This window comes from Silene latifolia, chromosome 3 (genome assembly GCF_048544455.1).
Source record: "Silene latifolia isolate original U9 population chromosome 3, ASM4854445v1, whole genome shotgun sequence".
NCBI lineage: Eukaryota > Viridiplantae > Streptophyta > Magnoliopsida > Caryophyllales > Caryophyllaceae > Silene > Silene latifolia.
The window spans coordinates 66,686,061-66,713,256 of record NC_133528.1 but is presented as its reverse complement, the minus strand read 5'-3'; the positions used below and the strand labels follow the sequence as shown (position 1 = coordinate 66,713,256).

Here is a 27,196-nt window from a genome sequence, read left to right as displayed (position 1 = left end):
ATTAATTTGTTGAGGTGTTAGAAGCTAAGTGGTGTGACACATATAATGTGACACCAAATGAGACAGAGGATCCTCACTGGCTATTACGACCCGTGCATTTTTTGCACGGGTATAAAACTAGTGACGTAGAAATTCACAACGGTTATGGTTGTATTTACCACCATTTTGATACTTCACATTATAAATGCATAGTTGGTATTTCTTAAGATAGGGTTAAATAACACCGTACTTGGATGGATTGGACAAGCTTATTATTAATCCCTAGATATTATGCTTTTGCCCTATGTATTTTATTTGATGCGTTTTAAGTTTAAGATGAGGTATTAGAATTTAGAACGTAAACATTGATATGCCAACGGGGTACGAAAACCATTTTATACATCTTTACTTAAATGCGTATGAGAACGTAAACATTGATACGTCAACGGGGTAGGAAAATAACATGTGTCGCATTGCAATAGTTCCAGTTTGTGTAATAACACTTCGGTAAATAAAATATGAAGTTTCATACTCCCTTGAGTCCTTTCGTCCCGATCATTCATTCGTTTGCCTTTAGTTTGGACACAAATGGCAAGAAAAGAGGAGAGGGTCAATTATTAAATAACAAGTTAATCAAATTGAGTGTGGAGTATCAAATTGCTTATCAAAGGCATTCCTAAAATATAAAGGCACACAATTGATTGAGACAACCCAAAATGGAATAAGCAAACAAATGAGTGGGACAAATGGAGTTTTATATAAGGAGTTACTTATCCATTATTTTACACAATTCGGGTTCAGATCAAGCTTTGGTCCTGAATTTGGGTGTCAGGTAGGGTTATTCAAATTCGCTCAATTTGGACAAGTCTAAGTTACCTCAACTGCCTACTTCGACTATTTGCCAATAACCTATCAAAAGTCGAGAAAAAAGTCATAGTATTTCGAATAAAAAAAAATCATAATATCAAAAGTGTATGGGTAGTAGACAAAGTGAAATTTTCTAAGATTTAATAATTTACTAAATCCAAAAAATATGTAAGTTGTTACTTTTAATAATAATTTTCGTTTCCACCCGTGCAGTGCACAGGTTCAAAAACCAGTGTTTTTACTGATTATGGACCCAAATTCTGATGGTGGATCATCAATAATGACAAGATTTGTTGAAGCATTGGCTCCTTAATTGGTGAGTAAATCGTTAGCACAGGTAGCTTAGTAGTCCAAATTCCAACTATCATGTACTCCTTGCCTTTCACGATCAACGACTTAAGACTATTAGTGAAAAGTTAGTCAACCAAAACCAATTTCACACAAGTCTCAGTGTCCATTTGCACTACCAATTTATTGATACGGAATTGCTTGGCTCGCTCCAATCTCGCTAGCAAAGCCATTAGTTCCGCCCTCGTGGATGTGTAGATACCATAAGAGAAGTAGAAAACGGATATGAAATTACCTATTTCGTCTTGGAATATCGCTCCACCGCCAGCCAGTCCAAGATTATCTTTAGAAGTGCCACCGTTATTATAGTTATATTATATCGTAGTTATTATATTGTTTTAACACAGTTATATCATTTGGAGTTATTGTATATTGTTGTGTTCTTATTAATATGTTTAAAATCAGTAATAATATATTACCGAATGTCTATACCCATTGGCATGTAAGAGTGAATCAATATATAGAGTGCCAAGGAGAATCTTATCTTTAGTCCTCGTATTATTTTACTACGTGCTTAATCTGGCATGACATAAAGTTGATTTAGAAGGTTTTCAAATTTTCCATAATAATTTTGTGCGACTCCTAGTTGAAAACTCGTTTCAACCATTTCGTCGGTTTTACAAGTTTACAAATCGGTATCAAACTCATGACATGCCTTTTCGGGGCACTCCGTGGGCGAGTGCCACTGTGTCGCAGGTAGCATGTGTAAGATATTCCATAAAATAAAAAAGTATTTTATTAATATTTAATTAAGTTATTTTATGGAAATTAAGTTGGTCCATTGTATGGTGGAATTTACCTAGGATTCTGTTTTCACTATTATCTCCCATAAGTTACCACTCACAATTTAGGAAACTGTTCAATTGACTCTTTGATGGCAAGAGTCTATATAAGGGGAACATATTTATTCTGATTAGGGTTCACTGAGCCTACCTCATTAAGAAAATACACCATCTAAATTGTGAGGCCGAGGGTTTGGAAACCAAGTCAGATTTGGGGCATAAGAAATTGGGTTATTCATTAAGACGGATTAATTATTTCAAGCAATGGCTGGAGGTAAGTAATCGATCTCTTTTATCGCTTCCGCATTCAGTTTATACATGTTCATTATGAGACTAGAACATGTTATTTTAGACTATAAAACTTTCAGTTGGTATCAGAGCGAATAATCGCCTCTGCCTTGCTTAGTTAATTCATGTTGCCTTGTTTAGTCTCTCTTCACCCCGATTTTTCTTGCTGGATAATCCATGTGGATTTCGTCTGATTAAATGTTTGGAGGGGTTTTAAATTTTATGTTGTTGGGACATTCATATTATTGGATGATGTAAATTAGTTTTTCATGGTTTGTTAGTCTCCTCTTTGTTTTACGAGCCACTATGTCTATGATTACAACAAACTTGTTGCAAAGTTAAAGTCTAACTTTGCCTTGGAATATATTACTGTGGAATAGTTTATTATTATTTTTCATGTGCTTAACTTAGCTATGTCAATCTTGGAGCATGTGAATCTTGTACTGCGTATACATGGTGTAATTCATGTCACCTCTTGTTGAGTTAGACCAAGTTAAATTTCTGGTCATATAAGTTTCTATATACATGAAGCTGAGTATATAGATTAAATTTATTATTGTTTAATGTCGAGTGGTTCAAAATTTTATTAGTTAGAGAATAGCCACATCATCTCTAATTAATTAAAATTTTATTTTGGAATCACATGCGGAAACTAAACATTATTTGTAATTAGTCGTATGTAAAAGACTTACCCACAGGAATCTTGTTGTATGTATTTGTAGGACTAATTAGGATGATATATTGAATCTTGTTTCTTAATCTACCCACGGGAGTTAAGAGATGTATATGATTTGATAGTATCGTCATAAAGTTAAATTTTTATGTATCTAATTGAGTAGAACTTTAGCCCACAGGCAAGTTTTATGTCTCTAGATTCATATTTGAGCATGATTTACATTGGTAAAGCATGATTAATTTTAAGTCTCAATTTTTGTAATAAGCATGTTATTTATTATATTTGCAGCAATTTTACCTGGGAGTTCTACTGATGTCAAATTTGACGTTCCTGAATTGAATGGTGATAACTATAAGGTCTGGAAAGAGAGAATGCTACTGCAGTTAGGATGATTAGATATTGATTATGCTATTCGGAAAGACGAACCACCTAAAGTAACTAAAGAAAGCACTAAAGAAGCAATTGTTCTTTATGAAAAGTGGGAGAAATCTAATCGTCTCTTCATTATGTTCATAAAGACCAGAATGTGTGCTAGTATTCGTGGTTCTGTCGATCAGCATACTAAAGTTAAAGATCTAATTAAGGCCATCGATGAACAGTTTGCAACTTCTGATAAAGCTCTTGCTAGTACCTTAATAATGCAGTTTTCATCTTTGAGGCTCACCGAGACTAAAGGTGTGCGTGATTATATCATGCGCATGAGGGATATTGCAGCCCAACTTAAGACTTTCGAAGTTACCATGTCTGACTCTTTCCTTGTGCACTTCATTTTATGCACTCTTCCTCCAAAATATGCTCCTTTTAAGATCTCTTACAATACACATAAGGATAAATGGTCAATTAATGAACTTATGGCCATGTGTGTTCAAGAGGAGGGCAGATTGTTAATGGAGGAAGGTGAAAAGGTGAACCTTACTATTGCTTCTTCATCAAAGAAGCAAAAGGATCACACTAAAGATAAGGGAAAGGGAAAGATTTCAGCTGAGCTAGCCATTAAGAAGGAGTCTACGTGTTTCTTCTGTAAAAAGAAGGGGCACATGAAGATAGACTGCATTAAGTTTAAGGCTTGGTTAAAGAAGAAAGGTAATTTTCATGCGTTTGTTTGTTATGAATCTAATATGGTTAATGTTAATCATAATACATGGTGGATTGATTCTGGAACTACAATCCATGTTTCGAATACCCTGCAGGGTATGACAAACCTAAGGAAACCAGTGGGCAGTGAACTTTCAATCTATTCAGGAAACCAGATTAGTTCATATGTGGATGTCATTGGGACATGCAGCTTAATATTAAGTAGTGGTTTTATTTTGCATTTGGAAAAGACATTTTATGTTCCAAATTTCTCTAGAAATTTGATTTCAGTATCAAGACTTGTACCTTTGGGTTTTACCTTTAATTTTTCAGACTCTGGATTCAGTATTCTCAGAAATTCTGAAATTATTGGTTATGGTATTTTGTCTGATAATTTATGTCGTCTTGAACTGCAAAATAATTTTACTCATAATTCTATGCATGTCAATGCTGGTTTAAAACGTTGTATTATGAATGAGAATTCTTCTATTTTGTGGCATCGGAGATTGGGACATATCTCCATTGAGAGGATAAAAAGATTAGTAAAGGATGGAGTACTTGATACTTTAGACTTTACTGATTTTGATACTTGTGTTAGTTGCATTAAGGGTAAGTAAACTAACATGTCTAAGAAAGGTGCAAAGAGAAGTTCTAACCTATTAGAAATCATACATACGAATATTTGTTGTCCGGACATGATCGCTAATGATCCAAAATATTTTATCACCTTTATTGATGATTACTCACGTTATATGTATCTTTACTTACTTCGTTCTAAGGATGAAGCTTTTGATGCCTTTAAATTTTTTAAGGCTGAAGTAGAGAACCTATGCGGTAAGCGCATTAAGATTGTGAGATCTGATAGAGGTGGTGAATACTATGGTAGATACACTGGGAACGGACAAGCACCTGGTCAATTTGCTAAATTTCTTGAAGTGCATCGGATTGTTGCCCAATACACTATGCCTGGTTCTCCAGATCAGAATGGTGTAGCAGAAAGAAGAAATAGGACATTAATTGAGATGGTGCGTTGTATGAGAAGTAATGTTAAACTTCCTTCATTTTTGTGGGTTGATGCTCTTAAGACGGCAGCGTATATATTAAATCGGGTTCCTTCCAAGGCTGTGTCTAAGACACCTTTTGAGCTATTTAAAGGATGGAAACCGAGTTTGAGACATATACGCATTTGGGGATGCCCGTCGGAGCTGAGAGTATATAATCCACAAGAAAAGAAACTTGATCCCAGGACTATTAGTGGGTATTTCATTGGATATGCCGAAAAGTCTAAGGGTTATAGGTTTTATTGTCCGTCTCATAGTACAAGGATTGTGGATCAAGAAATGCTAAATTTCTTGAGAATGACTTGATCAGTGGGAGTGACCTAATTCAGGACTTTGTCCTGGAGAGGGATCATCATGAAGTTCCACCCTCTGATTCAAGTGACAGATTGGTTGTCATTCACATTCCTCAAGTTCAATCGAGTGTTACACAACCAGTGATAGAAATTCCACAAAATGTCGATCAAAATATGGTAGATCATAATGAGGAAGAGGTTCACCATGAGGATGAACAAGTTCCATTAAGAAGATCTATTCGTGAAAGGAGATCGGCTATTCCTGATGACTATGAAGTATATCTACAAGAATTGGATTATAATATTGGAGCTGATAATGATCCTATGTCGTTTTCACAAGCCGTAAGTTCTACAGATTCAAACTTATGATTGAATGCTATGAAAGATGAGATGAATTCTATGGCATCTAATGGAGTTTGGGATCTCGTTGTATTGCGTGATGGTGTAAAACCTATTGGGTGCAAGTGGGTCTATAAGACTAAAAGAGATTCACTTGGAAACATCGAGAGACATAAGGCAAGACTCGTTGCTAAAAGATTCACTCAAAGGGAAGGAATTGACTACACAGAGACTTTTTCTCCCGTATCAAAGAAAAATTCCTTTCGAATTGTCATGGCATTAGTAGCTCATTTTGATTACGAGTTACATCAGATGGATGTGAAAATAGCATTTCTCAATGGTGATTTAGAGGAAGGGGTTTATATGAAACAACTTGACGGATTCTTCTCTAAAAATGGTGAGCATTTGGTTTGTAAGCTAAATAAGTCCATATACGGTTTAAAACATGCTTCCCGTCAATGGTATAAGAAATTTCATGAAGTTATTTCTTCATTTGGTTTCGAAGAAAATATAATAGATCAATGTATATATCTTAAGGTCAGTGGGAGTAAAGTTTGTTTTCTAGTGTTGTATGTGGATGATATTTTGCTAGCAACCAATGATAAAGGGTTGCTACATGAGGTGAAACAATTCCTTTCAAGTAATTTTGATATGAAGGATATGGGTGAGGCATCTTATGTCATTGGCATTAAGATCCATAGAGATAGATCTCGAGGCCTATATCAATAAAGTACTTGAAAGATTCAGAATGATAGATTGTTCACCAAGTGTAGTACCAATTGTGAACAAATGAAGAATATTCCATATGCTTCAGCTGTTGGTAGCATTATGTATGCTCAGGTCTGTACTAGACCAGACATTGCATATGCGGTTGGAGTGTTAGGAAGATATCAGAGTAACCCAGGTCTTGATCACTGGAAGGCTGCAAAGAAAGTGTTGAGATACCTTCAAGGTACTAAGGACTACATACTTATGTTTAGACGGACTGAGAATCTTGAAGTAGTAGGTTATTCCGACTCTGACTACGCTGGTTGCATAGATTCACGTAAATCCACATCAGGATATGTGTTTATGCTAGCCGATGGAGCTATGTCATGGAAGAGTGTGAAGCAAACCTTGACGGCTACTTCTACTATGGAGGCTGAGTTCGTATCTTGTTTTGAGGCTACCTCACATGGTGTTTGGTTGAAAAGTTTCATATCTGGGCTTAGAGTTATTGACTCTATTTGTAGGCCGCTAAGAATGTATTGTGATAATTCAGTTGCTGTGTTTATGGCTAAGAATAATAAAAGTGGAAGTCGAAGTAAACACATCGACATAAAGTATCTAGCCATAAAGAAGCGTGTTCAAGAAAAGAAAGTGATCATTGAACACATTAGCACAGAGTTGATGATTGCAGATCCCTTGACTAAAGGCATGCCAATTAAGACTTTCAAGGATCATGTAGTGAGAATGGGACTTGGTTCCATCATGTAGTACATTCATTAAGTTTTTGTAAGAAACTTTTATTAAATTGGATATTTTCTCATTTGGATTTATATGCGCATATTTATTAAAGTTATGTTGAGAAATATCATTTTTGTTTGAACCTCGAGTAAACATGGGGTTTACTCATTAAGTTAAATGTGTGTGGTGTGAGTGACTTGATATATTGTGATACATGGAAGATTAATTCTTGCTCTAAGAGAGTTCGTCGCCATGATCCATATGTTATGTCTCTTGTTAAATGGACCAAGTGGGAGAATGTAAGATATTCCATAAAATAAATAAGTATTTTATTAATATTTAATTAAGTTATTTTATTGAAATTAAGTTGGTCCATTGTATGGTGGAATTTACCTAGGATTCTGTTTCCACTATTATCTCCCATAAGTTACCACTCACAATTTAGGAAACTGTTCAATTGACTCTTTGATGGCAAGAGTCTATATAAGGGGAACATATTTATTCTGATTAGGGTTCACTGAGCCTACCTCATTAAGAAAATACACCATCTAAATTGTGAGGCCGAGGGTTTGGAAACCAAGTCAGATTTGGGGCATAAGAAATTGGGTTATTCATTAAGACGGATTAATTATTTCAAGCAATGGCTGGAGGTAAGTAATCGATCTCTTTTATCGCTTCCGCATTCAGTTTATACATGTTCATTATGAGACTAGAACATGTTATTTTAGACTATAAAACTTTCAGCATGGTCAATAATGGTTACCAGAGTGGGTGAAGGAGTATAAGCCATGGCTGAGCAAAAACATATGATATGGTTTTAATATACGAATATGATACGGTAGGCGGTTTTTATTACACGAATTTTCGTATATGTAATACGAATTTCTGTATATACGATACAATTTTTAGAAAATGATATTGGGTCCTTGTCGGACAAAACGAAAACGGATATACGGTTTCTAATATGGTTTTTGAAAAGAAAAAATCACACACAAATTAAATAATTTAAGCATAATCACATTACTTTGACCACTTTCTTTTTTCCTAATTCATATGTAATATGTATTTCAAATTTTTTGATTATTTGAACATGTAACCTGGCATCAAATTTAAGTTTATGAGGTGCAGCGTCAACTCTTAATCTATCTAATTACTTTATAATATAGCTTTACGGTCGCTATGAGATTCAAAATCCTTACTAAATGGTTGCATTTCATTGTTGCGACCTTAATTTAGTACTAATCAGTAATTTATTTTACAGTAGTAAAATTAAGTTCTACTAAATTTGTATTAGTAGTTTACTAACTTTTGTAAGGAGTAAACATGTTATTATTGTTTTTACTTGTTTTATCGTAGAGGCAAGAATATGAACAACGAGCATCCTAAAATTGTATTGGGTTATACGAAAACTGGATATACGTTTAAACCGATTCGGTGCCGTATTGCCAAAATTGTGATTTTATAACCTATGTTATGGTTTCTAAAGCCGTAGTATCGGGTATACGGTTTTGGTAGGGTGAACTGAAAGTCCCAAATCCCCCTCCCCCTTTTATTTACTACTAAGAGAATAAAAACTCTCTTATAGTTTTTCCTTAAAAAAACATCTACTTAAATAAGGAAATAAGTAAACTTTCTTTCATTAAATTTTTATGTTTTAATGAATACATTCTTATAATTAAACTCTAATATTTTAATTAAATTCATGATTATGATTTTCATTAAAATAAAATAAAATTGGTATTAATTATTAAACTATAGACTATAAGTTGCTAAATTTTTCAGTAATGCAATAATTATTATGGCAGATAATAACTTGACACATACTTACTACTCCATTAGCTTTGTGATAAAAACAAATTCATTAAAAAACAATTCACAACTTAACTTAGTTCTCTTTGATTAGTTTGTTTTTCATTTAATTTTTTTTATTTCATGTATCAAAATAAAATGGAGTAAAATATTAAATATTAATGAGTGCAAATTTATAAAGGATAAATATAATACACTATAAATATAAAAACTCAAAATACTGCGCATCATTGTACGGGATCGATACGAGTAAGTGAACAAGCGTGGAGTGGCTACTGGGCAGTGGCTAGTGAGGCAATTGGGCCCATTGTATAATTAGAAAACCCACAAAACCTCTCCTCCATTGCCATTTCCTTTCACAATACCCTCCATTTCCATCTCCATCTCTCCCACAATCATGCCGATATCACTACGCCTATCTCCCCACCTCCGCCGTCTCCTCCACCGCACCCTCACATCTACACTACCTCAATCCCTCTCTCCTTCTCCTTCTCCTTCTCCTTCTCCTCCTCTTCCCTCTTCTTTCCAATCCCTTAAACCCTTCTTCCCTTCCCTCACCTCCATTAAACCCTACTCTTCCCAACCCCAATCCCCAAATGACCAAATTGCCCTTTCCCTCTCCTCCGAGCTCCTCAAACCACTCTCTGAATCCCTCTCTCTATCTAAACGCCTCGACCTTTCTTTCTCTCATATCACTCTTACCCCTCAACTCATCCTTCAAGTTCTCAACAATTCCGCACTTGCTGGTCGTACCAATTTAGATTTCTTCAAATGGGTTTCTTCCAAATCCCCCGGTTTCGCTCTTGATGATCAGGTTTACTCTTATTTTGTTGATTATTTTGGTCGTAGGAAGGATTTTAAGGTTATTGATGATTTTCTTGTTGAGGGTAAAGGTGTCATTTCGTCCAAGACATTCGCTTCGTTGGTGGACCGGCTTATTAGAGCCGGTCGAGCAACGCAGGCGGTGTCGCTTTTCGAAAAGATGGAGAAGGAATACGGGATTGTTAGGGATAGGGAGAAGCTTAATTATGTTGTTAGTAAGCTTTGTGAACATGGGTATGCTAATTATGCTGAGAAAATGGTTAAGGGTTTAGCTAACGAGTTTTTCCCTGATGAGTATGTCTGTGATATGTTGATTAAAGGTTGGTGTGTTGATGGTAAGCTTGAGGAGGCTAAAAGGTTGGCTAGGGAGATGTATAGAGGTGGTTTTGAGATCGGTACGACTGCGTATAATGCCATACTTGATTGTGTTTGTAAGCTTTGTAGGGAGAAGGACCCCTTTAGGCTTCAGTCTGAGGCTGACAATTTGTTGGTTGATATGGATGCGGCTGGTGTTCCCAGGAATACCGAGACTTTTAATGTTTTGATATCGAATTTGTGTAAGATTAGGAAGACTGAGGAGGCAATGAAGCTGTTTTCGAGGATGGGAGAATGGGGGTGTCTTCCGGATGCCACTACGTTTCTTGTGCTTACTAGGAGTTTGTATCAGGCTGCTAGGGTTGGAGAGGGGGATGAGATGATTGATAGGATGAAATCGGCCGGGTTTGGTGATGCTCTTGATAAGAAGGAGTATTACGGGTTTTTAAAGATTCTTTGTGGCATTGAGAGGGTTGATCATGCTTTGAGTGTGTTTAGAAAGATGAAGAAGGATGGTTGTACTCCTGGGGTTAAGTCTTATGATCTTTTGATAGGGAAATTGTATGCGCATAATCGAGCGGAGAAGGCAAATAATCTTTTCAATGAGGCTGTTCGGAATGGGGTTGAGATTGAGCGTAAGGATTACAAAGTGGACCCTAGGTTTATTGAGAAGCCAAAGGTTGTGAAGAAGGGTAAAAAGCGTTTGACGTTGCCTGAGAAAATGGTATTGAAGAGGAAAAAGCTTAGGAAGATTCGTTTGAGTTATGTGAAGAAGCCGAAGAAAACGATGCGTCGGGCATTTTGATCTGAATTGCTGCTGTTAGTTTGTATCGGTTGGCGGGAGTTTTCTTTATCAGGTGGGTAAATGTTGATCTCTAGCATAATGCCTGGACCTGATGCAATGTTTAATTTATCATTTGAGACTTATCTCGTTTTGATTTGATTTATATGTGTGATCTGCTTCGTTTCAACAGGCTTTGTATCTGTATGTGACTACATTATATGCTGGCTGTTAATGCTGTCATTGCCTTTTCTAGTCAAGCATCTGTCTCATTTTATCGAAAACTTGACCAGAGTGTAATACGCTTGTCATATATGCAGCAGTTGGATTCGGTCAAAAACTTCAAAAAGCCGTCTTTTATGGTGTGTCATTTTGCTACTTGTACATTGTGTACTGGTGTTCTTGTTCTCTCTTAGCTGTTTGTGAACTTTTCATTAAACCATTATGGTCGAGTTTTTTTGGGGTTTTTTTTTCCAAGGGAGGAATAATGAGCACTGAGCCACCGAGCGTCTGAGCAGTTAATGACGAGTTATAAACACTCAGTGACTTGAATTACATATGCGCCCTTGACCCTTGTGGTTAAGTTAAACGAACTTGTGTGATTGTGTCTTTTGTGTAGTATACTTTGTTGCTTATTCTCCATCTTTCAACTTCCATAGTAGGTTTTTGAATCATCAATAATAGTTCGGCAAATCTTAATCCTAAGTTTACAATAGCTGTAAGCCTGTAAGTTGGCGCCCTCTTTATGAATTTTTCTTGCTTGAATTATGAATTTGATAGTGTTTGATAGAAGGCGTTCAATTTTCTGCAGTTTTTGACAAAAAATAGAAGTCAAGGTGTTTTTTTGGGTCAAAATGACCTAACTTTTAAGTTTCTACATCCTGGTGGACTGGATTACCATTGTCCCTTTTGTTAATTGTTATTGCTAAAAGTTTTTGAATATGAAAATTAGTATTAATTCTTGAGCTATGAACTTGAATTAACCGAAAATGCTGAACTTTGAACTTGGATCAAACTATATCATGTTCTTTCAAAATCTGCAAAGTTGGTATTATTACTTTTTTTTAATGTAAGGTATGAAAATGAAACCAGACTTTTATCGATACAATCCTGATACAAAATTCTTTCTGGGTACAATCTCCTACCACAGTACCACCTACCACTTATCTTAACCAGAATTTTTACTGCAGTATTTTGTATACAATGTTTGAGGTGCGTACATCCTACCCTCTTTGCAAAAGCCGTTGAGGCAAGGAGTTATGGTGAACTTATGAAATATGAGAATTCCATGTTCAGTCTTATGGCTTACACCATTAGTGTAATTTCAGCAGGTCTCCCTTGAGCAGCCAATTTTATCTTGAAACTTTTAACTTGCTAGAGCTTAAACATATAGGTCTGAGCTTTTAAATTATGTTTTGAGATTTTGCATAAAAACGTTTCGAAATAAAAATTTTATGTACTTGTAAGAATTTAGTTTCTAAAACATACTTCCTTCTATGCTTGTTATCTCCTGGTTCAATGTTTAATCGGGAAAACATCAATCTTGTTATATAATAACAGTATGTTGCAGAGTACTACTACTTTCTGGAGATCTGAATGTCAGTAGGTTTTGAAAATCACTACTCGGTATTTTTTTTCCCGCATTTTTCTGCATCTTCTTTGGTAAAAGACTAAAAGCAGCAGTTTGCTAATCCTTATGTAAACCAGATCTTTTGATTAAGCATTTTGCCAACGCTTCATTCTATTTTGATACTGGAGTTTTCTGCCGAATGCAACGCTTGCATTCCCATGATTGGTTTTCCAATTTCTAGTTGATCTGGCAAAATTGGCACGACTCGACCCGTACTTGAACAGCCAAACCGACTATGATCTAACCCGACCAAAGTATTGTTGGTCCATATTTACCCTTTCGGCCCCTCAATGAATAGATCTATTAGCACACCCAAACTTGGAATGACGGACCCAATCCAAATGCAAACATAATCAAAGTGACCCAGACTCGAATAGAAATGACCTGTATAACCCGTTTATCTGTCCTAAAACAAATGGCTGGGCTGCAAGACAATTTAAATGCTTTATACAATAACTGATGCACCTACTGTAATACAGTTTTCATTTAGCATTTGATTGACTGACGCCTACCATCATCTGATTCTTTGTTGTAACCAGGAAGTACGAAAGTTGATCAAACATTGCAAAATGCAAATGAGATGAAGACACCCTTGAACCTTCCGAGGAAAGCAGACAACTTATTATCATGCCTGTGTTGCAGTTAAATTAAAAATGATTCAAGATCTTCAGGCTGCTGTGTTTTAGCCATTTAAGTTTTCTGAATCTATCTATATATAAACCTTCATTTTGGCAATTTAGCAGAGAGCTGATTATTAAAAGTTGTTTGACGCACGTAAGTTGATGTTAAAGTGATGAATTTGGGATTACAACAAAATGTTTACGTGCACCGAGCTTTTGTTTAGGAACGATTATTGACTTGCAGAGTTGGAGAATAAGCGGCTTCCTTAATTGGATGGTTTCACAAAATCTTATTGCAAGAAGAGTTACCATGCCCTTTTGCTTTTCTTACCTTTTTTCCTATTGTAATGAAAGCTGTAGGTACCATGATTATGGGTGGGTAAGATGGTCAGTATCCCACCCAATAGGTGTTTTGTTCCATATTTCAGGCTTCATTCATGCTTTGTACAAGGACCTTTTAGCGCAAGGGTTTGAGATTTCAGCATACAAAATATCAGATCATATATCATATCAATAAACACACAAAATACAAGTATCGATGTTCTGTAATGCTGTATTACCTAGTATTTTTATGTCGAATTTCACAGTTTTCGTTTGGCCGAACCCGCCACTCATTCCAACTCTATTCATTTCAATAGAATTAACTTTTTTTTTTTTTTTGACAGTGCGAGAAAGGGTAATTATAATACCCCAAAAGTTACATAACAAGCTAGACGACTAAGGGGCATTAGAAGCCCGACTAGCAAAACTAGTACATCGAAACCAAACTTAAAGACTACATAAACATTTATTAAAAGTAAAATTACAACAAAGAAAACTAGAGTAACAAGGGCAGGATGATGAAGAATAAGTTGGCCACGAGCAACCTCATCCATATCAACAACTTCACTAACGATTCCCAGAGGCCAACGAGACGGACCAGGTGCACTTACGCCACAAGAGCGTAGAAAGAAAAGGGGAAGAACGAGCCAAACAAGCTTGTCTTCAGTGGAGAAGAATCTCCTACACCATGGTGATCGACCCCAACAATCCAAAGACCAACAACCCAAAGAACCAAGTAAGCTGATGAGACGAACTAGAAAGCACACCCCAACTAATCTTCCAGCCAAAAACCTCGAACGTACCCTAGGACTACGACAAAGACTCCCATAGAAGGAGATTATTAGAACATAAAAACAAGACAGAAAATTAACTTGTGGTGACATCGATTTAAAATAAACCACCACCTCCAGGCCAGCCAACCACACCGAAGACCAACTCAAGCCAACACAATCCAAATTAAAATAAAAAACATCCAACTTCACCAATCCAATTGAAACAAAAGAACCCAACAATCGCCAAACAGGTCAGCATAAGATCTCTCAAAGCCAAACAAGGAGTCGAAGCTCCAAGGACCCAGATTCACACGATCCGCAACTGACTCGAAACACCAGAAACACACATGCATGCAACAAAAGTAGGAAATGATGACCCAGCAACAAATCCACCAGGCGGATCAGAAACACAAAAAAGACACCCGTTACACCAAACGACACCTCCCAGGACCACCGCCTTACATGCAACCAGACCAAACAAAGAGACAACACTGACAGACACTAGTGATAAAGAAAAGAGACCGATAGGTGGGGGGAATGGGGGGATCACCATATCTGACCCAAAACACGATCACATAGAACAACAGCGACGCCAGCGAATGAGCTATACTCATCGAATCGAAAGAGACATACAAACCAAGAGACCAAACCGAGGGTGGGGGGAAGGGGGGGAACACCACTGGATTGGGTTAAAAAACAACGGTGACAGGACAAGAGGACGTAGGGACGGGAAAGTCAAGGAGAGATCCTAAAACCCGGACGGACGAAAGATTTAAAGCCACCAACAACACCAAACATAAATCCACCTCTTCATGCAAGGGGACCAAAGACAAAGACAAACAGAAAGGCGGAGAATCGGATAAAGAAACACCGATTTTTTTTGGCAGCTGTAGAGATAATGTTAGAAGTGTGCAATATATTAGAAGTGTACCTTATATGGTTAGATGCGAAAAAATTTGCTAGGCAATATGCTTTTTGTCTCATCCATCTATTTTGATCCGTTTAATTGTGTTGGTGATAGAAAAATTAAATGGATAGTTGACGGGGATACTGTACGAAGTACTTCTTCAACCGGGTAAAAGGAAGAGCGGGCCGAAATTTTATATTGGGTATTAAAGATAAGGATGGATTATGGATCTATGACCCCGAGGAGGTTAGAAGTACTTTCCAAAATTACTTTATGCAAGTGTACATGCCCTCAAAACAATCCCAAACAACGTCCTCATGCTACCCGTATGCTGATATTTTAAAACACCTTAGAAATCGGGTATCTAATGATGATGCTGATTCGTTGGGAAATCCGTTTTCGGCAAAGGAAGTTAGAAGGACGGTCTTTCAGATGGGATTTATGAAATCACTGGGGCCGGATGGTATCCGGCTATCTTCTATCACAAGTGTTGGCATATGATTAAGAAGGATTTTACAAAAGCGGTTCTATCCACCCTCAATTCGGGCAAGGTTTTATAGAGGCAAACAGAACATTTATAGCCTTGGTACCAAAGTGTGATAATCCAGAGAAAGTTAAGGATTATCGCCTTATTAGCTTAAGTAATGTCTTCATGCGAATAGTCACGAAGTGCATTACAAATCGTTTGATAAAGATTATGGGGTATCTAGTAGGGGATTACCAGAATGCTTTTATATCAGGTAGGAACATTACTGATAATATCCTTCTGGCACATGAAGCAATCCATAAGATTAATTCACACGGGAATGGTAAATATGGGAAATTTGCTTTTAAGGCTGATATGAGTAAGGCATAAGACCGTGTTAAGTGGGATTTTCTGCAAGCTGTTCTCTTTAAATTTAGATTCCCAGAAAGGTTAATTGCACTTATTACGAGCTGTGTCACTACAGCCACTTATGAGGTGTTATTTAATGGCTCCCCATTACATCAATTCAGGCCACAATGTGGTTTACGCCAAAGGGGACCCTTTGTCACTGTATCTGTTTATTCTATGTATGGAGGTTCTTTCATCTAATGTGGAGCACGCTCAATTGGAGGGAAACTTAAAAGGAATCCAGATCTGTCAAGGACTAACACCCCGACCCACTTATTCTTTGCAGACGATTCGGTTTTCTTCCTTGAGGATAAGGGCATGCACTACGCCAAATAAGATCTTCAATAAACGGTCAGATAATGTAATTACCGTTTTTAAATAGAAACACGGGACCGTTATGGCAACGACGGTTGTTAAATATATACCACGGTTGTACAAACACACGACCGTTATATAACATCAATAACAGATCTATAATACCGTTATCACAACTCAAGAGGCGTTATAAAACTGTTGTTAAATATGTTTATGGCAACGGGTATACTTTTAAGAAACCGTTATTAAATCTTAATAATGGTTTCAAATCCGTTGTCGTAGTTTACTATTGACAACGTTTTATTGTTCCAAAACCGTTGTTAAATATTATATATGATAACGGTTCTTTTCGTTATCTTATTTAGTTGAATGTCAAAATTTAACAGCAGCTTTATTGCATGCAAAACCGTTGTTATATTTATCTATTGACAACGGTGTGTAATCGTTATCTATTTTTATTGATGAAACTTTGACAGCGGTTGTGCTTAAATAAACCGTTGTAAAAGTTTTGAATTTCGACAACGGTTATCGTTCGTTATCTTATATTTTTGGCGGTTTGAATGGGAGGGAAAATATGTCAACGATTATTTATCTAAATAAAACCGTTGTCAAATAATGGTTTGCAATGGGTTGTTTTTAACCGTTATCGTTTTAAAAAAAATGATTTTAGCTTGTTCTAGCAGCTGCTAAAATGCTATTTTTTCAGCAGCTGCTGAAATACTATTTTTTCAGCAGCTGCTGAAAAATAGCATTCCGGCAGCAGCAGCTGTGCACTGCAAAAATACAATCCTGCATCAAAATATTATACCCCATGATCAATTAAACCCAGTTTAAAAACAGTGCAAACAGGATGATCAAAAGCCAATACACAACTTCCTTAAAAAAACAAAAGAAGCCAATACACAATGGCTCTATATATACACACGTACATAAAGCATGAACAAACTATTGAGACTCCGCTAATGAAACAACATAACTTGCCCACATATTTCTCAACTGGGTGTGTAGATACCTCATTTCTGCACCTCCCGCCAACCACCTAGTGATGATTGGGCCGCATGTGTGATACACGGAACGATTTTATGACAATTCATAAATTCATCGACAAGTGATAGCTCAAACACTCGAGCCAACCTCATGGTCGTCATCTACGCGCCGATACGGTCGTTTTGACAGTAATTAGAGTTCATTTGGAGTCCGGGTCAAAAACCGCTTCATTTTTTAAAAACCGTTTAAATGCCGAGTCGGAATATTCCGGAGTGTTCTAGAATTCTCTGGATATTTATTCCTAATTAAATTTAATATTTTTAAGGAAATATCTTCCGCATATTATGTTTCAAGGAATAAGGAAGTGTACATCTACCGAAATTCCATAAAAAACGCGGAAATCTATCTTGCTGAGGAGGAAACCTCTGGGGAAATGACGCAGCAGGTGCTGCGCCTCTTCCAAGGGTCGCAGTGGCTGCTGCGCCTCTTCCCCAGCCCTCTTTCCATGCTTTCCAGAATATTTCCGTGATTTGTTTCCGTATCCGTGTCATTCCTAAACTCCTCCATAAGTTTAGTATAAATAAAGACCGTCGGTCTCCATATTTGGCACGCGAGTGTTCCGCCCCTTCTTTCTCTCTCTTTGCATTCTAGACTACGCTATTGCTTTCGACGCCTACGTGCTTGATCAATCGACCACGTAAGCTCAGATCATTCTAAGTCGCAGTCACGATGCATAGACCGACCAATTTGACCAACTCCAATTTAATCAACTTAATCAATCTTTTAAATCCTTTAACAAGGGAACTTTCCACGCATTATTCGAGTCGAGCAATCACTAAACGATAACTTTAGTCAATCTCGTTTCGTCAAACATGTAAGTCTGAGGGTGTAAATCCCATTTTATTATTGTACTATTATTTTGTATCAATTAATGTAAGGTCTATATCAAAAGCACGTTTAAAAACCGTCTTAAAAACCATCTTTTAAAACCGTATTTATAAAACAACGGAGGTCTGACATCGAGAAGAAACGCAGCAGTAGCTGCGCCTTTTCGAAAAGTCGTAGCACATGCTGCGCCTCTTCCTGAGGCTGCCACTGTTCCTACTCTTCTTCTTATTCCTCGACCTTCTGCAATTTCCCCTTTTCTCTTATTCTTTCGTTTCTTTTGTTTGTTTCACTGTATAAACATGCTTTTAACTAATCCTTTTAAATTTTAATGCATAATTCGACATAAATCCCTTATAATTCAATATTTGCGGGTTTTCGTCGTCTATTCAAACCCGGATTTTAAAGGGTCGATTTTCTCATATCGATTCTATAATTCGTCTTTTGTACATAGTTTTCTTTATTTGATTTCAGTTTTACAAATTTAATTTCGCTTTCAAGTTCAAAGTTTCGTTCTTTTTGTATTTCCGACACGAGTTCATCGTAATCATGTAAATCGCTGTAAATTCTCATCTTTAATTCGTTTTATAACGGTTCCAGATGTATGTAATCAGTTAAAGCACTTCAATTCGAGTTTAATATTAATAATCAATCTTAAATTACCAATGAACGATAACAATCCGCGATTCTGACTTCACAGCCAGAACCCAACTGAAGAACAGACGCAAGAAGTGCTGCGCCTCTTCCAAGGGACGCAGCAGATGCTGCGCCTGTTGTGGGTTGGCTTCTGTCCCTGAACTCTTTCTCGTTTTGCCGTAGCTTCTAATTACGGTTTAAATCGACTATTAATCATATTATCACTCCTAATCCGCCGTATTTTCATATTTTAATTCTAATTTTACTTTTCTTTTAGTTTTTTCTTCGAAACCCTGTTTTCGAGCGTGCTTTTGACGTAGATCAGATAAATCTTGTAACTCTTGTATTTTTTAATTATTGTATTTCATTTTATTAATTATTATTTAGGTATGGTTTATTTACTTGGCTTTCACATGTAATTAATCTAATATCTACTTCGACCAATTTGTTTGCTATATCACGTGTTAACCGACATAGTCTAAATTCACATGCTAGGATTAATCTATGTTTGTTGCATTGCATGCATTACATCGACGACATATCAAATATGAACGATATCCCTAATCATTAGTAGAGGCCGCTATCGAAGCGGGCGGGATTAGGTGTTCGATTAAAGAGTTTCCTAATACGTAACCTCACCCCTTACTCCAGTTATCTCTGGACATCCATGTCCATTGGCATCTTCGAGAGTCATTCTAGACATAGAATGCTAAGGCTAATAAGTTGTTAGTGTTCATGTGTAGATACCTCATTTCTGTACCTCCCGCCAACCACCCAGTGATGATTGGGCCGCATGTTTGATACGCGGAGCGATTTTATGACAGTTCGTAAGTTCATCGACAAGTGATAGCTCAAACACTAGAGTCAACCTCATGGTCATCATCTACGCGCCGATACGGTCGTTTTGACAGTAATTAGAGTTTATTTGGAGTCCGGGTAAAAAACCGCTTCATTTTCTAAAAACCGTTTAAATGCCGAGTCGGAATATTCCGGAGTGTTCTAGAATTCTCTGGATATTTATTCCTAATTTAATTTAATATTTTCAAGGAAATATCTTTCGCATATTATGTTTCACGGAATAAGGAAGTGTATATCCACCGAAATTCCATAAAAAAACGCGGAAATCTTTCTTGCTGAGGAGGAAACCTCTGGGGAAATGACGCAGCAGGTGCTGCGCCTCTTCCAAGAATCGCAGTGGCTGCTGCGCCTCTTCCCCAGCCCTCTTTCCATGCTTTCCAGAATATTTCCGTGATTTTTTTCCGTATCCGTGTCATTCCTAAACTCCTCTATGTGTTTAGTATAAATAGAGACCTTCGGTCTCCATATTTAGCACGCGAGTGTTCCGCCCCTTCTTTCTCTCTCTTTGCATTCCGGACCACGCTTTTGCTTTCGACGCCTACGTTCTTGATCAATCGACCACGTATGCTCAGATCATTCTCAGTCCCAGTCACGTTGCATAGACCGACCAATTTGACCAACTCCACATTAATCAATCTAATCAATCTTTTAAATCCTTTAACAAGGGCACTTTCCACGCATATTGGAGTCGAGCATTCACTAAACGATAACTTTAGTCAATCTCGTTTCGTCAAACATGTAAGTCTGAGGGTGTAAATCCCATTTTATTTATTGTACTTTTATTTTGTATCATCCAATGTAAGGTCTATATCAAAAGCGTTCAAAACCGTCTTAAAAATCATCTTTTAAAACCGTATTTACAAAACAACCGAGGTCAGACGCCGAGAAGAAACGCAGCAGCAGCTGCGCCTCTTCGAAGATTCGCAGCATCTGCTGCGCCTCTTTCTGGGGCTGCCGCTGCTCCTGCTCTTCTTCTTCTTCCTCGATATTCGACAATTTTCTGTTTTTCACTTACTCTTTCGTTTCTTTTGTTCATTTCAGTATATAAGCATGTTTTTAATAATCCTTTTCAAATTATAATGCATAATTCGATATAAATCCCTTATAATTCAATATTTGCGTGTTTTCGTCATCTTATTCAAACCCGGATTTTAAAGGTTCGATTTTCCCATATCGAGTCTTTAAAGTTCGTCTTTTGTACATAGTTTTCTTTATTTGATTTCAGTTTATTCAATTTTAATTCCGTTTTCAAGTTCAAAGTTTCGACCTTTATAAAACCTGACATCATATAATTATAATTATGTAAATCGCCATAATAATTTATTAATCTTTAATCTGACTTGTGACGATATTAGTATGTATGTAACCTGTTAAATCACTTCAACATGAGTTTAATATCAATAAACGATCTTAAATTACTAACGAACGATAACAATCGGCGGTTCTGACTTCATAGCCAGAATCCAACTCAAGAACAGATGCAGAAAGTGCTGCGCCTCTTCCAAGGGACGCAGCAGCTGCTGCGCCTGTTCTGGGTTGGCTTATGTCCCTGAAATGTTTCTCGCTTTGACGTGGCCTCTAATTATGATTTAAATCGACTATTAATCGTATTATCACTCCTAATCTGACGTATTTTCATATTTCAATTTTACTTTCATTTTATTTTTTCCTTCGAAATCCCGTTTTAAGCGTGCTTTTGACGTAGATCAAGTAAATTTTGTAATTCTTGTAATTTTATTAATTATTATTTATGTATGGTTTATTTACTTGGCATTCACATGTAATTAATCTAACATCTACTTCGACCCATTTGTTTGTTAAACACGTGTTAACCGACATAGTCTAAATTCACATGCTAGGATTAATCTATGTTTGTTGCATTGCATGCATTACATCGACGACATATCAAATATGAATAATTTCCCTAATCATTAGTAGAGGCCGCTATCGAGGCGGGCGGGATTAGGTGTTCGATTAAAGAGCTTCTTAATACGTACCCTCACCCCTTACTCTAGTTATCTCTGGACATCCATGTCCATTGGCATCTTCGAGAGTCATTTTAGACATTGAATGCTAAGGGTAACGAGTTCTTAGTGTCTATGTCACTACTTTATGTCTTGTTATGGCACAGGGTATTCGAATGGTGACACGGCTGTCACAACCCTATCAAAAATAAAACCAACCGGCTCTAACTTATGCGGCAGAGGTAAGTCGGGTATCGTATCCACAGGGAGGCGGTCACTATCTACTCGTTATTCAGTCTGTCACGGTAACAAATTGGGGTGTTTGATTTGATTTCTAAACTACTGAACTGAAAATAAAGCAGAGAGAGAACAATAAAAAGGAAGGATTGAAATAAGATGTGATCAAATAGAGAGAAGGATGCTAGGATGTCGGTTCACCATGATATCACATAAATCAGCTAAAAGTAGGTCAGTCGGTCTGATGTGAGAAGGGTAAAGGAAAGGTCGTTCCGGTCCGCTATCCGCCCTAAAATACTACTAACTTAGCTTCCGCCCTCATTAGAGTAGTCTATTGTTCATAACAGGTCTGTTCATTCGAATCTTCCGATCTAGGTCTGAATTTAACCAGTTTAATTACTTCAGTTGTATGCATTCAACCTAATAATTACAGTTATATTGCTATAAAACAATTCTCACAACAAGAACCTCCTAAACCAATTAAAGCATCATTGTTTTACTACCATGGTTCCCCTAATCCTAGCATTAGAGATATTAGCTACGCATAACGATGAATAAAGCAACAACGAAAGATAAAGCAATAGTAAACATGATATAAAGAGGAAAAGGAAGAAATAGCATGAATTAAATAACAATACTAAAAGAGAGTAAAGAATTACAAAAGTTGAGATCCGGAAATATAGAGTGCAGTATAGCGTCGAATTAGATTAAAACTGAGATGATAGGCTGAGAGAGAGAGAGAGAGAGAGAGAGAGAGAGAGAGAGAGAGAGAGAGAGAGAGAGAGAGAGAGAGAGAGAGAGATCCCCTAGACCTAATTAAGTCTCTCCTATTTATAGGAGAGATATTTTATTCCCTAAACACGCAACTTAAAATATCATAATAAATACGTTCACGCAAGAAAATATTGCGTCAGATAGCAACCTGGTCGATCGAGTGATTTCAGACTACTCAATCGACCATCTTCCAGCCAAAATCTCTTGATCGAGGGAATATAGTGCTCGACCGAGGAACACCATTTGAGCACCTCTCGATCGAACAAAGCAGGTGTTCGATCGAGGACTGTTCACCACCTAAAAGGTTCGATCGAGTGACATGGTCAGCAAAAGCTCTCGATCAATCAACTACCACTGCACCAGCTCATTTGGATGTTGAATTGCTTCCAAGATGACTTCACGCTTCCAGAGGTAGTGGTATTTCCGCTCCAAATCTTCCATCTCCTGAATGCAAGCTAACGGGACAGTAAAAGGCTCAATTCCACTTCTTCCAGGTCCATTCCTGCAATTAAAGCCAAGCGAACCAAAGTAGACTATTCGGGGCATTTCGTAGCCTAAAACTACGGGAATCGCATAGAAATGCGTGCAAATAAGACTTAAAAAGGCTATATAAAATGCACGCATCAAATCTCCCCACACCAAACCTTTGCTTGTCCCCAAGCAAATTATATGCAACTAACTAATGGAACGGGATAAAAACTCAGAGCCAGCTACATGTGTCCACTCAAACCATTTTAATGCAAGCATACTAACACTTATAGCAAAAGCTGTCAAATGCAAACGAGTTGTAGGATGTCTATAATAAAGCTGAACTATCGACCTTGCAAGACCTTTAAAAATGGACTCTCATGGGTCACTCTTCTCTCATGAAGCAAAGGGTAAGCAAGTATATGTAAGAGAGAAAGAAAAATAGTCGCTCACCTAGACTACGACCGACATAAACATGCATGCAATATAGTATGAAAGACAATTCTAGCTACCGTACACATACATCTCAACCAAACAAGGTCCCGTCACAGCCGAGGGCTTACAAAAGTATGGAAAAGTGAGGTAATGGGTAAGAAGGGCAAAACATTTTTGGGAATATGAGGTTAATAGCCAAGCTAGCTACCTAAACAGAACCAAATTAAACAAATCCACTTCTTAATCCATCAAAATTAAGCACAAATGCCCTTGATTGGCATAAAAACTCACTAAACCGAATAATATAATCTCCTCATAAGATATAGAATACGAAAATAGGAACAAAAACCATATCATCAAATTCTTTTTTTCCCTTTTTCATTTCTTTTTCTCGGTTTTTTTTATTATTTTTCTATTTTTTTATTTTTTTCCAACTTCATTTTCTTTCAATTTTCTCATTCTTCTTCTCCATATTACCAACTCCCAACTTTCAATACAAACCAAATTCGGCGCAATAAACAATATACCGCAAAAACAATCTAAACTAGCTTGACAAGGCAAACTATATTTGGAATGTAGTTTAAGGGTCAAAAGGCAAATTTGGCTAAATGTGGAGTTAATGGGTAAAATAAAAGAAAAGGAAATGTAAGCACCTCCCTGCATGTGACACCAACCACTAACCCGAATGTATGCAGGCAAAAAGCAATTGAATTTCATACTTATGCAAATTAATGATACATGTTATGCAAGGAGTAACTACTCACAATCCTACATGAAACTGGTCATGAATGACACCAGTTTATAAAGCTCTAGAACTTAGAAAATATGAGTAGGTTGCTAAAATTTCAGGTCAAGTCTATTCGTTCAGCTAAATTTCAACATTAACTCGTAGATTATGCAATAAGACAATGCTAAAAGAATATCAGTTTATGCAAGGCTTAAGCAAAAGGACTAAAAGTAGTGCAATTTCATCATTGAAATACACCGTTCCGACTCAACCTAAATGCAAAAATAAACGTGAAATTTTGAATTTTTCGAAATTTTTTCTATTTTTTTTTTTGAATTTTTCAAATTTTGAAAATAAAAGACAATGCATACAAAAATTAAACGTGATAACAAAAATGCAATAAAAACAATATACAGACACAGATATGGATGCATATACCCTCCTCAAACCAAACCATACAATGCCCTCATTGTACCCAAAAATAGGGAAAGGAAATGCAAATTGAAAAGGAAGAGTGAAACTTCGGAAAACTTACAAGAACACGCAAAGTAGGGACCTCCCCAAACCAGCCAACAATAAGGGAGGGCGCTAATAGCTTCATAACAGCATCTCTGGAAGCGAATCAAAACAAGCCTACTCGATCGAGAGAGCAAAGTACTCGATCAAGTATAATGGACAACGAAAGTGCTCGATCGAGGAAAGAAAATTACTCGATCGAGTGGTACCTGCAGACACGCAAATAGCGACCACAAATACGACCAAAAACCAAGTCTAAAATGTTCCACAGTCTACAGTCGTGAAAACCAATTATTGAACACACAACAAAACTGAAATGTTCGAAAATCAACTGAAAAGTTTTAAACTCCGGGTTGCCTCCCGGTCAGCGCTAGTTTCAGATTGGTTCCAGCTCGACCTTCTCTTCATCATCCACCCACGCAAATAAATGGCCCACAACAAGGTCTCTGACTGAATGAAGTCCCCTCGGCGTCCATGATTTTGACTTTAGGCCTCCATAACATCGCATCAACTGAAGAACATCAACTCATCGCAGCGTCATGGCATCCACCTTTGGCTTCCTCGCGCCCTTTCTTCTTATATGGCATAGCCTCGTCCAAACCGCCTCCCGGGTCATCAATCCATACTGTTCCAGTCTCCAAATTCAACGTACCATGCCCGCCTCCTGGGTCTTTCAACTTGTCAAGACCTGTAGAAGAAGTAACAAAGAAGTTAACCTTATTTGCAGAATCATCGTCTAAATTAAATTTAGACGACAGTTTATTATTCTCAGCATTAAAATTACTCGATCGAGTGAAAGCACTACTCGATCGAGATGTTTTCTCGGTAATTGTACTCGATCGAGCAGTTTGAGTTACTCGATCGAGGATCTTGTTTTCTTCAGTGCTCGATCGAGAACTTTTATCCTCTCGATCGAGTACTTCTTCAGTAATTTCATTCGATAGAGCAGATTAAGGCTCTCGATCGAATTTTTGAACAGGGGTAGGCGAGGCTTTATTGTACTCTTCCTATTAAACAGTATTTTCAACATCTGAGCCATCATTTTCAGCATCAATAGGCAGAACCGGTCCTTCATAGGGAATATCAATCCTGGTGCGAACAACATGGACTGTCTCGGGTCGCCTAGAAGTTTGCTCGGGAATTACTTGAGCCAACTGTGTCTCAAGTCTCTTGATAATGGCGTCTTTAGTTTGCATAATATCTTGCGCTTGTAGCGCAAGTGCCTTCACTATAGACGCCAATTCAGCAATTTCTTCATTCTTTTTAGCAGGAGGAGGAGTTTGTTGTTGCGGCGGCCAAATAAATGGAGGCTTTTGATAGCCTCGTTGTTGAGACGGATGTGGCGGCACATGTGCAAAGGAATGACTAGCTTGTCTACGTTGCTTAAACGCATAGACTTCGTCGTTCAACGCCAAACAAATAACAACATTGTGCCCCGCAGCACCACATCTCTCACAGTAGACCACCTGTTGCGCCATAGTATGGATCTGAGATGGACCACCCCTGTTGGAGTACGTGTCCTCGACAATAGTGCGATCACATTATTGAAACTCATAATAAGAATACGTAAAGGGATGATTCATTTTATAAGTCAACTGGTCAACATAAATTGGTAATGATTGGCTGACTAGAGTTTGACATTACTGTCGTTTACACGGTGGTGATCAGTTGATCCCTTACGGTCACACCTAAAGGACGATTCCCTTACTAGATAAAATTAATTAATTGTATATTGATACAGATTAATTAATTCCTCAAAATTGAACAATTCACGTATGTGAGTAAGAATATGAATCTTGTTGTAATTCGATTAAATGAGATTCGTTTTAGTAATAAAGATGTTATATTACTAAAATATTGTTTTATGAAACAATTAAAATAAGAATGAACAGTTAATTATAATTGCAATATGTTGTAGATTATATTAACATAGACCATTTTATCTGCTTGTAATTGAGAATTACTAGTCGATTGTTGTATATAATTAAATTAATATATGTAATGATATTTAATTATTAAATATACATTAATATTATTAATAACATGTTACATGTCACATGTCACACATTATATGACAAAATGACAAATTGACAAAAATAAAATGGACTCCATTTTAACAAGGGGAACCGGTTTTAGGGTGGTTTAGGTGAAATGGTTAAAATCATTTTATTAGTGGTAAACACAATGATTACCTACTAAACCTAAACTATACCCTAGTAATTTTGAGAAGAACAATTGAAAAAATATCTTGCATGCATTGACTCTCCTCTCTCCTCCTCTCCACGGGGTTTTCCCCCTCCCCAATAATAAGAATTGTTCTTATTTTCCCCTACATTCATTCTTAGTAAAAAAAATTACTTCTTACTCTTCTCTCTAAAATAAGTTTTAG

At 37.0% G+C, this 27,196-nt stretch overlaps 2 protein-coding genes across 3 annotated transcripts; both read left to right on the top strand.

The window, feature by feature from the left end:
• Positions 1 to 6,496: 6,496 nt before the first annotated feature.
• Positions 6,497 to 7,183, top strand: LOC141649170 (secreted RxLR effector protein 161-like). Its single transcript, XM_074457866.1, has one exon. The coding sequence runs from the start codon at positions 6,497 to 6,499 to the stop codon at positions 7,181 to 7,183; it is 687 nt and encodes a 228-aa protein (XP_074313967.1).
• A 2,119-nt stretch (positions 7,184 to 9,302) lies between these two features.
• Positions 9,303 to 13,418, top strand: LOC141647696 (small ribosomal subunit protein mL104 (rPPR9)). Of its 2 annotated transcripts, none has more exons than XM_074455993.1 (2): positions 9,303 to 10,956; positions 13,050 to 13,418. In XM_074455993.1, exon 1 carries the CDS (start codon positions 9,360 to 9,362, stop codon positions 10,902 to 10,904), a length of 1,545 nt encoding a protein of 514 aa, XP_074312094.1. In that variant the 5' UTR covers positions 9,303 to 9,359; the 3' UTR covers positions 10,905 to 10,956; positions 13,050 to 13,418. The 2 variants fall into 2 exon arrangements, with proteins under 2 accessions (XP_074312094.1, XP_074312095.1); XM_074455994.1 differs by lacking the exon at positions 13,050 to 13,418 and adding an exon at positions 11,074 to 11,242.
• The last annotated feature ends 13,778 nt before the right edge of the window (positions 13,419 to 27,196 follow it).